Consider the following 12,918-nt stretch of genomic DNA (forward strand, 5'->3'; position numbering starts at 1 on the left):
ATTTTTAAGTAAATAGCTAGAGGGAACAAATGATAAGCTTTAAAGGCACAAAATGGTCAACTAAATGTCCAAACCCCCGCCCCTCTCACTACCATGCTCATATATATACTTATGAGGTCCAACCCCCCAAGTCCCACACTCGCTCACACCAACGACGAGGCTACCTAAATGCCCTTATCCTTTCTACATTCATGTTTAACTAAGGACTCAAATCGCATTCAAGCACAAGTTCTAATGCACCCCCACCCGTAGCCACTCTCATCAAAGACAATCATTATTTATGTACAAGTGTGGCTACAACTCTCACCAGGAATGAAAAAGGTATCAAGGGTTGCCGGTGCATTATTTAGGGTTAAATTAGGGCGTTCAAATTCTCACATCATTTCGCTTAGCTCAAAATTTTCAAAAACTTCAAAAATTCCTCCCATCCCCACACTTGGGATACATTGACCCCAATGTATGGCTTTTGGGAGGCTTTGATCACTAAACTCAATCACATCGACATTTGCTCAAACACTCAAACCCCAAATTTCTTTTTGTATTTTTCTTTTTATATTTTTTTTATGTTTTTCTTCGTTTTTTTAAATACGACACCACCAACAAACACCAACCCAACAATCAACCACATAATCAAACACCACCCATCCTCCCAACCATAACCAACATAAAACCAAAAATATGTACAAACTATACACAAGAGAGAATACCACCTGATTAATAGTAGCGCGGTCCTGGAGGTCCAAAGATGGATGACATCATATCATTCCACTCTCCAAATCCGAATGCGCCGCTGCTACTCCCTGCTTGTTGTTGCGCTCCCTCTTGCTGCCTCGGGTCAAGCCATTGAGAATGGTGAAGTGGTGGAGTCGGGAATGAAATGCTACCATCATAAGGCGGTAACGAGGCATAGTCCACATGTTGTGGGTCCTCAACAACCGGCCTTCCGGCATGCCAATCCGCATGCATCCTCCTCGCTTGATCATCATGATATCGATTATTAGTGTCCACTTCTCTAGAGTATGCGAAAGTACGGTTCCATGCCTCATGGCGATCGAAGCTATGTTTTAACGACCGCTCTATGCTTGCACTATTCCTCGTGTTTTGATCATACAACGTCCTCTCCGACCCCGACCATGTTCTTGACCCGTTGGGTATTGTTTTTGATAACCTTGGTTATTTCCGCCTCGGTATCCACCTTGATTATTGTAAGATGGCCGTGAACCAAAATTACCTTGGCTACCTTGAAAATTTGGGTTTGCTTGATTTGAAGGGTTCCCATATCTAAAGTTCGGATGGTTCCTCAATCCGGGGTGGTAGGTATTAGAATTCATGTTGTTGTAGTTCCTACCACCTCCTCCTTGACCTTGACCTTGAACCGCATGGACCTCCTCGTATTGCCCTTCCAACATCCCTTGGCAATTTTTAGCCGCATGACCTATCTCGTTACACAAAGCACAAACATCATAAATTTGGTTAGTGGTTTGAACATTACCATCATCTATGGCGTGCACTTGCGGTCGGTTAGTGGTCGGTCGGGCTCTTCTTGAGGCTTGAGCTTTCCTCTTTGATGTAGTTGCCATGCTTTCCAAGAACTCCCAATCATCATTCTCATAGTTTGTTCCAAAAGTCCCACCGGTGATAGACATCAAATCACGTGCATCTTCGGCACTCAACCCCTCATGAAAGGCATTCATCAACTCCCATAATTCAATTCCATGATGAGGGCAGTTTTTAATCATCATATTGAAACGCTCAAACGCCTCATGAAACATCTCACCATGTTGTTGTTGAAAGCTTCTCAATCCCTTCCTTGCATCGTTGGTCTTTTGGGCGGTGTAAAACTCATCCAAGAAGGTTTGTTGCATCTCCCCCCATGTATATATGGATGCCGAAGGTAACGTGTAGAACCATTTTTTCGCCTTCTCTTCCAAAGAAAATTGGAACAAAACCAATTTGATATCATCGGTTGAAAACCCTTGACTCCCAAGAGTGTTGCAAATAGAGTCATAAGCCTCTAAATGAAAATAAGGCTCCTCATTTGCCAACCCCTTGTACTTTGGTAAACTTTGCAAAGAATTGGTTCTTACTTCAAATGTTCGCCCTTGATCATTATGAGGAATGACTACCGGTGAAGGGTTTTGCGTGATTACCGGCCGGAAATGTGCTTCAATGCCCCTCACATTTTCTCTAAGGTGTCTCCTTGGTACACCATACCTACCTCTTGGAATAATAGGACCATTTGGCCTTGGTACTTGCCCTTGTGGTGCAATTGGTTGTTGAAACTGTTGTTGTCGCATCGTTGGGCGTTGAGGTGGTCTTTGAAATTGTTGTTGTACATGTTGTGGCCGGACTTGTTGCAATTGGATAGGTTGTGGCATTGGTGGCCCTTGAGGTCTTGGCCGAATGTGTTGTGGTATAAGTTGTTGTTGTGGCATTCCACCAACACTTGCCATCCCTTGAGATTGACTTTGCACATACCCAAACTCCCCTTGATCACCATAACCTCCATAACCGTACCCATCATCATCATACCCCTCAAAATCTTCAAATCCCTCATCATAACCATCTCCTTGAATTCCCGAAGTTTGCCCAAATGGGATGGTTGAATACTGAAAACCCGATTGTTGTGGTCTAAAGGATGAGGTAGTATGCACAATAGTTGAATTTGGTGCAATTGTGAAAGTGGATGTTGATTGACCCGTAATTGGGGGAAAGAAGTGAGATAATGGTGGGATTGTGGTGGATGGGTTGTAGGTGATGGCGGGTTCAGCTTGAGTGGTGATTGGTTGGGTGACATTGGATGGTGTGAATTCGGCGGTGGTATTAGGTAATGTGGTGTTTGTTGATGGTTGGGTGGAAGTAGGTATAAAGGTTGAGGATGATTGACCCGTTGTAGGAGGAATTTGAGAATCAGCCATGATGTTTCTCGGTGTGATGGGTGAAGTGGGTGAACCAATGATTTTGTTTTCTCGCACTAAAACTCGGTTTTGTCTTAGCGTTCTTTCAATTTCCGGATCAAACGATAGCGGTGATGACCTGTGAGAGCCTCTAGTATGCATACACCTGAAGTACCTGCACACTAAACACAACCAACGTAAACCCGAAAATAACAAACAAAACTATTAAACTAACACACGTTGCGCACTATTCCCCGGCAACGGCGCCAAAATTTGACGTGATGTCGTGGGTCACGCAAATTTAATCCCCAAACAACTATAGATAGTGGTAAGAGGGTATCGAACTCAGGGAGTATGTGGAAGATGTGTCGATTGTATAGCTTTGTACTTAAACTAATAATAAACTAAATTGCAGAAATTAAAATTCAAGAGTTTGGATTGTTGTTTTAAAAACTAAATTAAAAACTAATTCAAATCAAAAGTTGGTTGTAAAACAAATTAAGAGAGAACAATGATCACCTTAGGTTTCAGTTTCTTTAAACAATTGTGTGTAATTCCAACTAGAAAGAGTTACATAGACATAACTCGTGTATAGATGATTGAAGTGATAAAAGGGGACAAAGTACTCGGATTATATAAACGCGAGGTTGTTTCACGATGACCAATTAATCAATAACCAACCCTAACCCCTCCCATGATATCTCGATTGCCAACGGCACCAAGAACGTACGATTAAGACTAGAAATTGCAATATCGATTAACAAGTTACAAGCAATCAAACATACACCATGATATTCAAGCAACGCAAGTTATCATTCTAGAAATTCAGAATTAAAACACACAAAAGTTCAAGAAACCTTCACCTAAGATGATCACCGAAGAGATTAGCCGGACATGGCTTGGTGAATCATCATCATAATCAAACCAATGTTCATACGAATCGAAAATACTAACCGGATGATACGAATTGTTCAAAACCCAAGTAAGCAGCCAAAATTCGCCCCCAAGATCATCCAAAACCGTCAAATGATGAGGAATATTGAAAAGACACCCAAAAACTAACTTAAATGTGGCAGTTACATGTTTTCTCGCAGCCGTCACCGTAATTTACGGTCTCACCGTAAATTACGGTGGACTTGATTCATTTACGGTGCAAATAGTCTGTGTTACGGTGAGCCATTATTTGATTCTCAGGTCCACCGTAAATTACGGTAGGACCGTAATTTACGGTGATGACCTGAATGTTCTTCTTTCTTTCGTCTCTTGTTCCACGCTCGACCCGTTCATCACCAAAGACTCCAAAGCTGCACTTAATCCATCATTTAGCCCCCGAAATGCACCTGAAACATAAGCAACAGTAGTTATCTATTTCAAGATAATTACACGATTAAGTGAAGGATTATTTCATCTTTTAACATGTTTAAGGGTTGTCCAAAGGACCACCCGTCATAATCTAATTAGGCTAAGTATAAAAAGAGCTCCCTTTGATCCAATAACAGTTGCGACTGTTAACCAATCACTGTGAGTATACGCAATCCCCTTTTTACTTTAAACTTTTGGGGTGTAACATGTATTCTATGAAACTTAAACTTGAATCTTTGAAACTTATACTCTATCCTATGTGAACATGAAACTTGTGATTCTTGATTCTTGACTCTTTGTGCTATGTGACGTTTAATCCAGAGTGTGTAGTTCCGCCTTAACAATAGTAGCGCTATAGGAGATGCACCTCTCCCGTTATTCTCGAGGGGTATTGTTAGGAGGATTCTAGTTTACCTTGAGTCTTAGGTAAACACTAAAGCATCGGGATACTTGGGCTATCACTGCGTGGACTACGACACTAGCACGGCTGAAACTATTTTATTGTTTACAATATGGATATGAGTTGTTTTAATCTATTATTCTATTATCAAACTTGTATACTCGCCAATACTTTTGTATTGATATTTTAATACATATTGCAGGCTGATAGGATGCTTGGAATGCATGGAATTCAGCTAGGAAATGCTTAGAAATGTCGCCTAGTTAATATTAGTCTTTTGAACAAATTGAACAATTTATGATTTGGGTTTGTAATGTGATGCTTGTGATGACATTGTTAGACATTTGCATAAAATCAATTAATCTTTATTGAAACAATAGTGTTATGGAATTTTCATGAGCAATCTGAACGCTTAGTGCTCGCACCCCGATGTTTCCGCCATCAGTTGAGGTGTGACATTTATGGTATATGCTTGTAGCCAAACATGTAGATACATGAAATTGAAGGATGGAATATGACCAATTCATATGAAGATGATTGTTGCAAGCTGTTTACAGTTCCGAAGTTTGCTATAGGATAGATTGAAATTAAATGACCATTTGCAGTATGATAGTTTGATATAAGATAGTTTGATATAGGTTTGATTGTTGCAAGTTGTTTACAGTGCCAAACATGTTTCCAGTTCCAAAGTTTCTACATCCTTTGACTTTGGCTGGTCAAACCTTTTTGGCGAAAAGGGTTTTGGTTACTGCATGGGGTAAGGAAGCAATGAAATACTTAAAACGGGGGGTAATATTGTTTCTTAGAACAAAGTACAGGGGTAATAAGAAAGGACAATTTAGTAATTTAACAGTGGGGGTAATACGTTTGTTTAGAACAAACCATAGGGGGTAATATGAAAGGGTAAGATAGTCATTTCACATCCCAGTTAACAGATCTGTTAACTTATTTGATGCCAGGGAGTAATTATGCGACATAAGATCAACGTTGGGGGAAGGAGGGGAGGGGATTGCAATTATTTCCAAAGAGGAGGTCAGAATAACAATTAACTTAATCCCCAGAAGATAAAATTGCAGTTTACTCTTTTCATTTTTCAAAAAGTTGTTGGTGACTTATCAAAATGATTGTTTTTCTTTATTTCTCTATTCTTGTCTATTCTAATAGTGATATTAATTATTATAAAAAATAATAATTGTAGTTACACAAAACCATAATCATTTTCTTTTATATTAATTATACATCCATTACCTCTATGCAATTTATGCATCCACTCCATTATTTTCTTTGCATGATCTAACAATCAAGTTTTATTTCTGTCCAAACTTGAATTTTACCAAATACATTATTATTGTAATGAACATGAACAAAATAGTTGAAAATGTAAGCACTCTTGTTTGGAACCGGAGACAATACTAGTCAAACAAACGTAAAAAAGAATGGCAATGCACTCTCCCAGTTAGCAACACTAGATGCACAACAGTAACAATATTGTAATTAATATTATTGGTAGAGGTAGTACATTGAGCTGATTAATATTATTGTCTTATTTTTGTGCCTAAACTTTTTGACACATACAATTGGCCTTATTATTGTCTATTGTGCCTAAACTTTTCGACACATAAAATGTGGCAGAGATGGAAACTAGAGGTTACCAATCATGGCCAAACTACTAAAATTCATCGGTGTCACATACTCGTCCCCTTCACCGAAAACAAGAGTTAACGCTGCTAGTTTGGAAGCCTTCTAGGTTGGATGAAATTTATCCCAGAACAAGAAATCGCCCCTATTCGCACAAAGATTCACGCCTACTACACAATCAGTTGTCCCGTTTCCACAACATGCTGCTATCACTTCTTTAAACCCTGCCAGAGTTGATTTCACCTAAGTACTTTGGACCTTTTTTTTTTCAAATGGTTTTGTACTTCTATAGGCAGTTCACTACCCCAACAAGCAAACTCTATAGAGTTTGGTGAAAATCTGTAAGGACACGTTAAGTATATTAATGACGAATATGAAGTTTGCTTGCCACTCAAGTGAACTTCGTTAGCAAAATCCGACAAACATTGTTAGAACTTGCATGAGTTAGCTTATAGGGGTAGCAAACCGCCTATATATGTACATGTAAAATAAGTTGAGATATTGAAGAAACAATAATATGGATATATTCTGGTGAACAGAACATACCGTTTCCGCGTGGGTTGTCAATAACATTCATGGTCATGGCATAGGTATTCCCGAGTGAATACTTGAATCCTTTAAACAACAAACTGAACTCTCTAAACAGAGATTGCATTGACTTGTAAAACAATCTTGCGCCATCATTCAGAACCTCTACACAACCACCGGTATCGTTAAACACGCGTGCAGCTGGGCAGCACCCAATCGGTGGAATTCCAATGATTGCAAACTTTCTTGCACCCAAGTTGTACAAATTCTGCCAATTTCAAAGCATCTTCAGACAAATGTACATAGTTGAAAATCTATTCACATAATGTACCAAGATATTGTTTTTACGGACCGTTAGATGTGTTGCATAGGCTTGAGTGAGATTGGCAATGAATTGTTTGGAGTCACTAGGTGAGTGAGTGAGTGCATATTCAACTAGATCATTGCTTCCGATGCTGATGAGGTATATTGATTTCTCAAGTAGATCATCAACAACCTTTGGTGAACCTAATAATTCTGTTATATTCCTACGAACTGTGGCGAATTGTTGGATTTGCTCCTCCATGCATATCACCTTATTCTGGTTGGTTTATAGTGTTTCAGCATATGATACATAGTTTTTCAACATATAAACATACAAATATGTTTGTATATCACCCACACACAACTATAAAGCTGCGAAAATAAAATAATTAACATACATAGATCTTTTAATTATTTGATCAAACATTCATATTTTTCAAACTTTGTACTTACATAAAAATATGAAAAAAAACCGTTAAATTAATTTTCTTCGTATGATTTAAAATTTTTTTTAACCTTTTACCAACATATATGTGTAGGTAATATATCCTATACATGACGTACACATGTATTGGTTATATACATAAACGGAATTGGATCATAATGTTTTTAAAACTTCAGGTAACACCAAGAAACATTGTATTTCTGTCCTTTTCTTTTATTTATAATTTTTTTCTAGATCGAGAAATGAATGATTCATTTTGTCATGCGTGTTCTCGTAGTATCTATAGTGTTCTCCATGCCAAGGGCCGGCCCGTTAGAGTAATTGGGCTAGGCAACAGCTTAGGGCCTCCAAAAAAATAGCCACCAAAATTAAAAAAATAAATCTATATTTAAAAAAGAATATCATATTTACGGTGATATTTGTTAACATTAATACAAGTGTAATCTGGTGGTAAGAATAAGATTTGGTTTTTGTAGACGGCTGGCTTCGAATCCCATCCACTACCCATTTTCAAAATTATTAATCACCCTACTCACTCCTTTATCTTTTTTAACCACCTCTCTTAATCTAATATGCTAAAATATTTTGTCCACACATTTTTAACATGATATGTCATATGTCCATGTAAAATTTTATTTAAAAAATCGTTTCTAATTAATAACAATAGTATACTTAGAATAAGTAGCATGTTTTAATTACTTTTACATATAATGTAAGTTGTTATTTGTTAGGTTGAACTCTTTTGACCAACTTAGATTTGATTTATGTATTAGATCCCAACATTATTTGATTGGGGAAATCATCTAGTTTATATAATAGTTAAGTGTTTTATAAGTTTCTTCCTAATATATTTCATGTCAGATACAAACCGAAATTACAAGCCTAAAAAAATTAGAAAGGGCCTCGAATTTTTAATTCACTTTGGGCCTCCAAAATTCTAGGACTGGCCGTGTCCATGCCTCCATTCATGTACATCCAAAATGTGACTATTGTTCCTAATACGAGTGTAGAATCCTTACAAATGTTACTTGGCCTGTTGCACTAAAAATACCAGACCCTCCCGAAGCGAAGTTGGCTCCACGAAGTAAATTACGCTTGAACGTTCGCTTATGTGCGAGAAGAGAGAGAAAAGGTGGCGGGCTTACTTTGTAACCCCCTAATAAGCTTGCTGCACAAATAAACTCAATTTGTATTGACAAAAATCCTTCTTTGGAGTTAAATAGAAATGTTTAAAAAATGTAGACACCCTTTTGTTAATCTTCTGACACCTAGCATAAACATAAGCAAACTAGAAAATTGTTCAGACGGATAGAAAAATTCAAATACCGATTAGATCAGCAGCGTTTTTGCCATTACTGAACCTTCCGGTGGATTTCGAAAAAGGAAAATCAACCCCATTGTAAAGGTGATCGGCCTTAGCGGTGCATGTTTTCAGGAAATTGTTTGTCCCAACATCAGCAGTTGAATCTCCAAATATAAATATTGGTGCATCGGTTTTACCGGTTGCGGCATGTACCGTGATAATCATGATGCCATTAGCGACCACATATATCACAAACAGGAGAAGCTTTTGTGGTGCAACATTCGCCATGTGATGGATCACTTGTTTGGTAATTGAAGATTATTGCAATTGAACTTTAGCTTTTATAGAAAGTTTTTGGGAAATGGACAAGAAAATAAAAACGAAAATGGGACATATTTAATACAATGTATTTCCTTGAATTGCCCGTTAGTTAGTTATTAACTGGTTTTTGTGCTTGTTTGTTACTATCATCAAGAAATGTACGTAGATTACCATGGAAAGTAATATTCATACAAGGATATACTGAAGATCTCATGGAACTACAGTAATTTGCATCCAATGGTTGTCTCATTTACATCTATGTGACACTATATGGAAACAAGAACAAAAAGACACAAATAACAAACAAAATGCAATGGATTAGCAAGTTATTGCGAAGATCATGTTGATCAAGGATAAACATCCTAGAAACGAGATAAAAGAATATGTGTACCCATTAATCCCCAAATGGTGGAAATGGTTGTATTCATGATATAACTAGTAAGGTTCCCATTTAGCAGAGCGAGAGAGAGGGGGGATGACTTATAAGTGATATTAGGGTACCCGGGGTGGGGAACTATTTCCCCGTGAACTTTGTTTTGCACGCGTGATAAATCGAAACAAACCACCGCCAGCCTACAAACTTCATGTGTGATAAAAGGAGCGCGTGATGAATGGAACCATGTGGGGGGAGGGGGGTGTGAGGGTTTATTGCTGGGTGTTGTGAGTGATAGGCATTTCCACTAATTAAAATGGTTGTGAGTGATGAAATAATGGTTGATGACATGGCGGAAATTGATAGGATGTTGTGAGTGATAAATAGGTGGTAAGTGATAACCACCCCTACCACCCTTATGATAGTGATTGTCAACCTTAGACCCTCTCTAGTGAGCTATATTTATACATGGGAAACCCTATTCTTCTAGTAAGGGTAAATAATATATATGTCCATAGAATATTTATCAAGTAATGGGATATGGGCAATTAAGTCATTAAATCATAATAATGGCAATATATATATATATATATATATATATATATATATATAGGGGAGGTTCATTTGAATTAATCTAGACCCTATATTTTTTTAATTAATAGTTGTAAATCAATATATCATTTTTTTTTCACTTTTAATTAATTTTTTAATTACTAAGGGTAGTATAGACATTTTGATGTACAATATTAATAAATATTTTAAAGAGTTACACAAATCTTATTAATGCAACCATAAAATCCTCCTTCACCATCATTACTATATTGGCTCCTACACAAATTTTATTAGAAATGACAAAATCATTTAAAAATTATGTGTCCTACACATATTTTATTATGAGTCGCAAAATTATTTAAAAATGTTTGAGTCCTACACATTTTGTATCCTACACCAAAATATTGTTTTAATGGTGTAGGAAACGTTGAAAATATAAGATCATGTGCATGATTGTTTTTATTGTGTAAGATGCATACTATTTTATAAGATAAGCACATTAAATGATTAGATTCATTAATTTGAATAACAAAAACATATAAAAGAATCATTAAATGATTTGTTCAAATTACCTTTGTATCCTTTATTCTTTTTATTCTTAATTTTTAATTCTTCTCATTTGAACTCTCCACTATATATATACATATATATATATATATATATAGGGTCAGGATTTAGAGAGAACGGTGAGAACGATTTTCACTACGTGAAAAAGGGGCTACCGCCACACTTTTGGCAAAACCGCCCTGCCACACATTTGTATAAATGTGTGGCTAAAGGTTATTCATGACATTTTAAAACACATTTAGCCACACATTTTATTATTAATGTGAGTGCAGAACCTTTAGCCACACTTTTAAAAAATAATGTGACATTTATTAGCCACAAATCAAAATGTGTGGCCAAATGTGATCTATTGCCACATATTTTTGTTTCATGTGACGAAAAACATGTATTTGACACCTTTGGCCATACTTTAAGAAAAAAATTGTGAAATATATTTGCTACACTAGCAAAGTGTGGCTAAATATTATCTACCATAACATTATATATTTTCTTGTGACCAATAATATGCGTATTCAAAACCTTTAGCCATATCTTAAGAAAAAATTGTGACATTTATTAGTCACATTAAAAAATTGTGGCCAAATTTGATCTACGGTTACTGTATTTGTTTCGCGTAACTAAACACAAAACTATTCCAAACCTTTAGCCACACGTAAAAATAAAACATCCACATTAGAAAAGTGTGGCCAAATGTGTTCTACGACCACATTATTTGTTTAATAATGTGGCTAAAATCTAATACATATGGCCACATATATTATTTTATGTAACCAAAGGTTGGACAATATTCACACTTAAAATTACAAAATTTAATGTGGTTTTACATTGACACTCATCACACAATCATCATTTTGTTTATTTTGTGTGACGAAATGTTATCAAATGCCATTAAAAAACGAGTAACCAAATGTTAAAATTACTACATCTTTAAAAAAATCCCTACAAAATATTTAATTCCAAAACTTAAATTTCCACCTAAAATATTTCATTCTAAAATTTCCCCCCAAAATATTTCATTCTAAAACTTAAACTTCCCCCAAAAATATTTATCCTAAAACTTAAACCTCCCTTCAAAATATTTCATTCTAAAACTTAAACTTCCCTCCAAAATATTTGATTCAAAACTGTCCTCTTAAATAATATTCTTATTTAAAAAAGGAAAAATTACAAGTTTTGTCCTTTATCTTTATAGTACTTTACAGGCGGTGTCCTTTTTTCAAATGTTGACAGGCGGTGTACTTTAGTATGTATTTTGTTACAAGTTTTGTCCTTTCCACCCAACCTGGTTAGATTTTCTTGTTAAATATGGTCACATGCAAGTCACTTGAGGGTAGTTTAGTCTTTATATATATATTGGACAATTTTTGTAACAAACAATCCAGATTATCCCTCCCCCCTCACCCTCTCTCTCCCTTCACCTACCACCACCACCACTACCGTCTTCACCAACACCACCATATGCCGCCGGCCCGCCGCCACCGCCACCGCCACCACCAGCCACCTACAAAAACCCCCAACACCCTCTTATCATTTTATCTACCCATTCGACTGCAATCCACCATATGCTCAAACATCAAACAAAGTACACAATCAAAAAACATATACCCAATGAAAAAAATGTTCTCTGTGGCTTAACATTGATGTCCATTCATATATCAATCAAAAAACATAGACCCAATGAAAAAAATGTTATTTTTCTTGTTAAAAACTACCTAAAAGAACATGGTGAGCACATCCGAACGGGAAACAAGAACAGTAACAGTGGCCTCAACATCCCCTTGATTACCACTGCTCTGTTCTTCTTGTTCAGGAACTATAACTGTTTCTTCTTTGGCTTTAGAAGACCTTATCTTGTTCAAATTCGAGAATCTTGTTTTGGACCACAACAGATGAATTAGGATAAGAATTGGGAACAAACCTTATTCTCATCACATCAACTTCTAGAACAATCCACTAATCACCATCAATGGCTTCCTTCGACAATTTGGCCCCATGGAACTTCAGATCCCTCTTAACCGATCCATTTTACCCCTAGACATCATTCGCCAGAGAAACCAACTCCGCACTAACCCTAGCTTTACAGTAATCGCTCTTCAATCAACCCATTTATTCAATCCCAGTTATTATTGCAGTCCTACTCCTTCAACTGTAACCGGATCCAGATCTGGATCCGATCCGGTAACACCTGGATCCAAACTTCATTTATTCAGACGAATCCGACCAACTTTA

The 12,918-nt window shown here is 36.7% G+C and overlaps 1 protein-coding gene and 1 non-coding gene across 2 annotated transcripts; one reads left to right on the forward strand and one right to left on the reverse strand.

The window, feature by feature from the left end:
- The first annotated feature begins 1,710 nt into the window (after positions 1-1,710).
- On the forward strand, positions 1,711-1,816 carry LOC118482360. The gene has a single exon (XR_004868401.1). It is a non-coding gene; the product is annotated as a small nucleolar RNA R71 (small nucleolar RNA).
- A 4,476-nt stretch (positions 1,817-6,292) lies between these two features.
- LOC110876263 (GDSL esterase/lipase At5g37690) lies at positions 6,293-9,164 on the reverse strand. Its single transcript, XM_035977024.1, has 5 exons — positions 8,900-9,164; positions 8,593-8,741; positions 7,178-7,405; positions 6,844-7,093; positions 6,293-6,521 (listed from the first exon to the last, which is right to left on the reverse strand). The coding sequence occupies exons 1-5, from the start codon at positions 9,162-9,164 to the stop codon at positions 6,403-6,405; spliced, it is 1,011 nt and encodes a 336-aa protein (XP_035832917.1). The 3' UTR covers positions 6,293-6,402.
- Between the last annotated feature and the right edge of the window lie 3,754 nt (positions 9,165-12,918).

This window comes from Helianthus annuus, chromosome 9 (genome assembly GCF_002127325.2).
Source record: "Helianthus annuus cultivar XRQ/B chromosome 9, HanXRQr2.0-SUNRISE, whole genome shotgun sequence".
In the NCBI taxonomy this organism is placed as follows: Eukaryota; Viridiplantae; Streptophyta; class Magnoliopsida; order Asterales; family Asteraceae; genus Helianthus; species Helianthus annuus.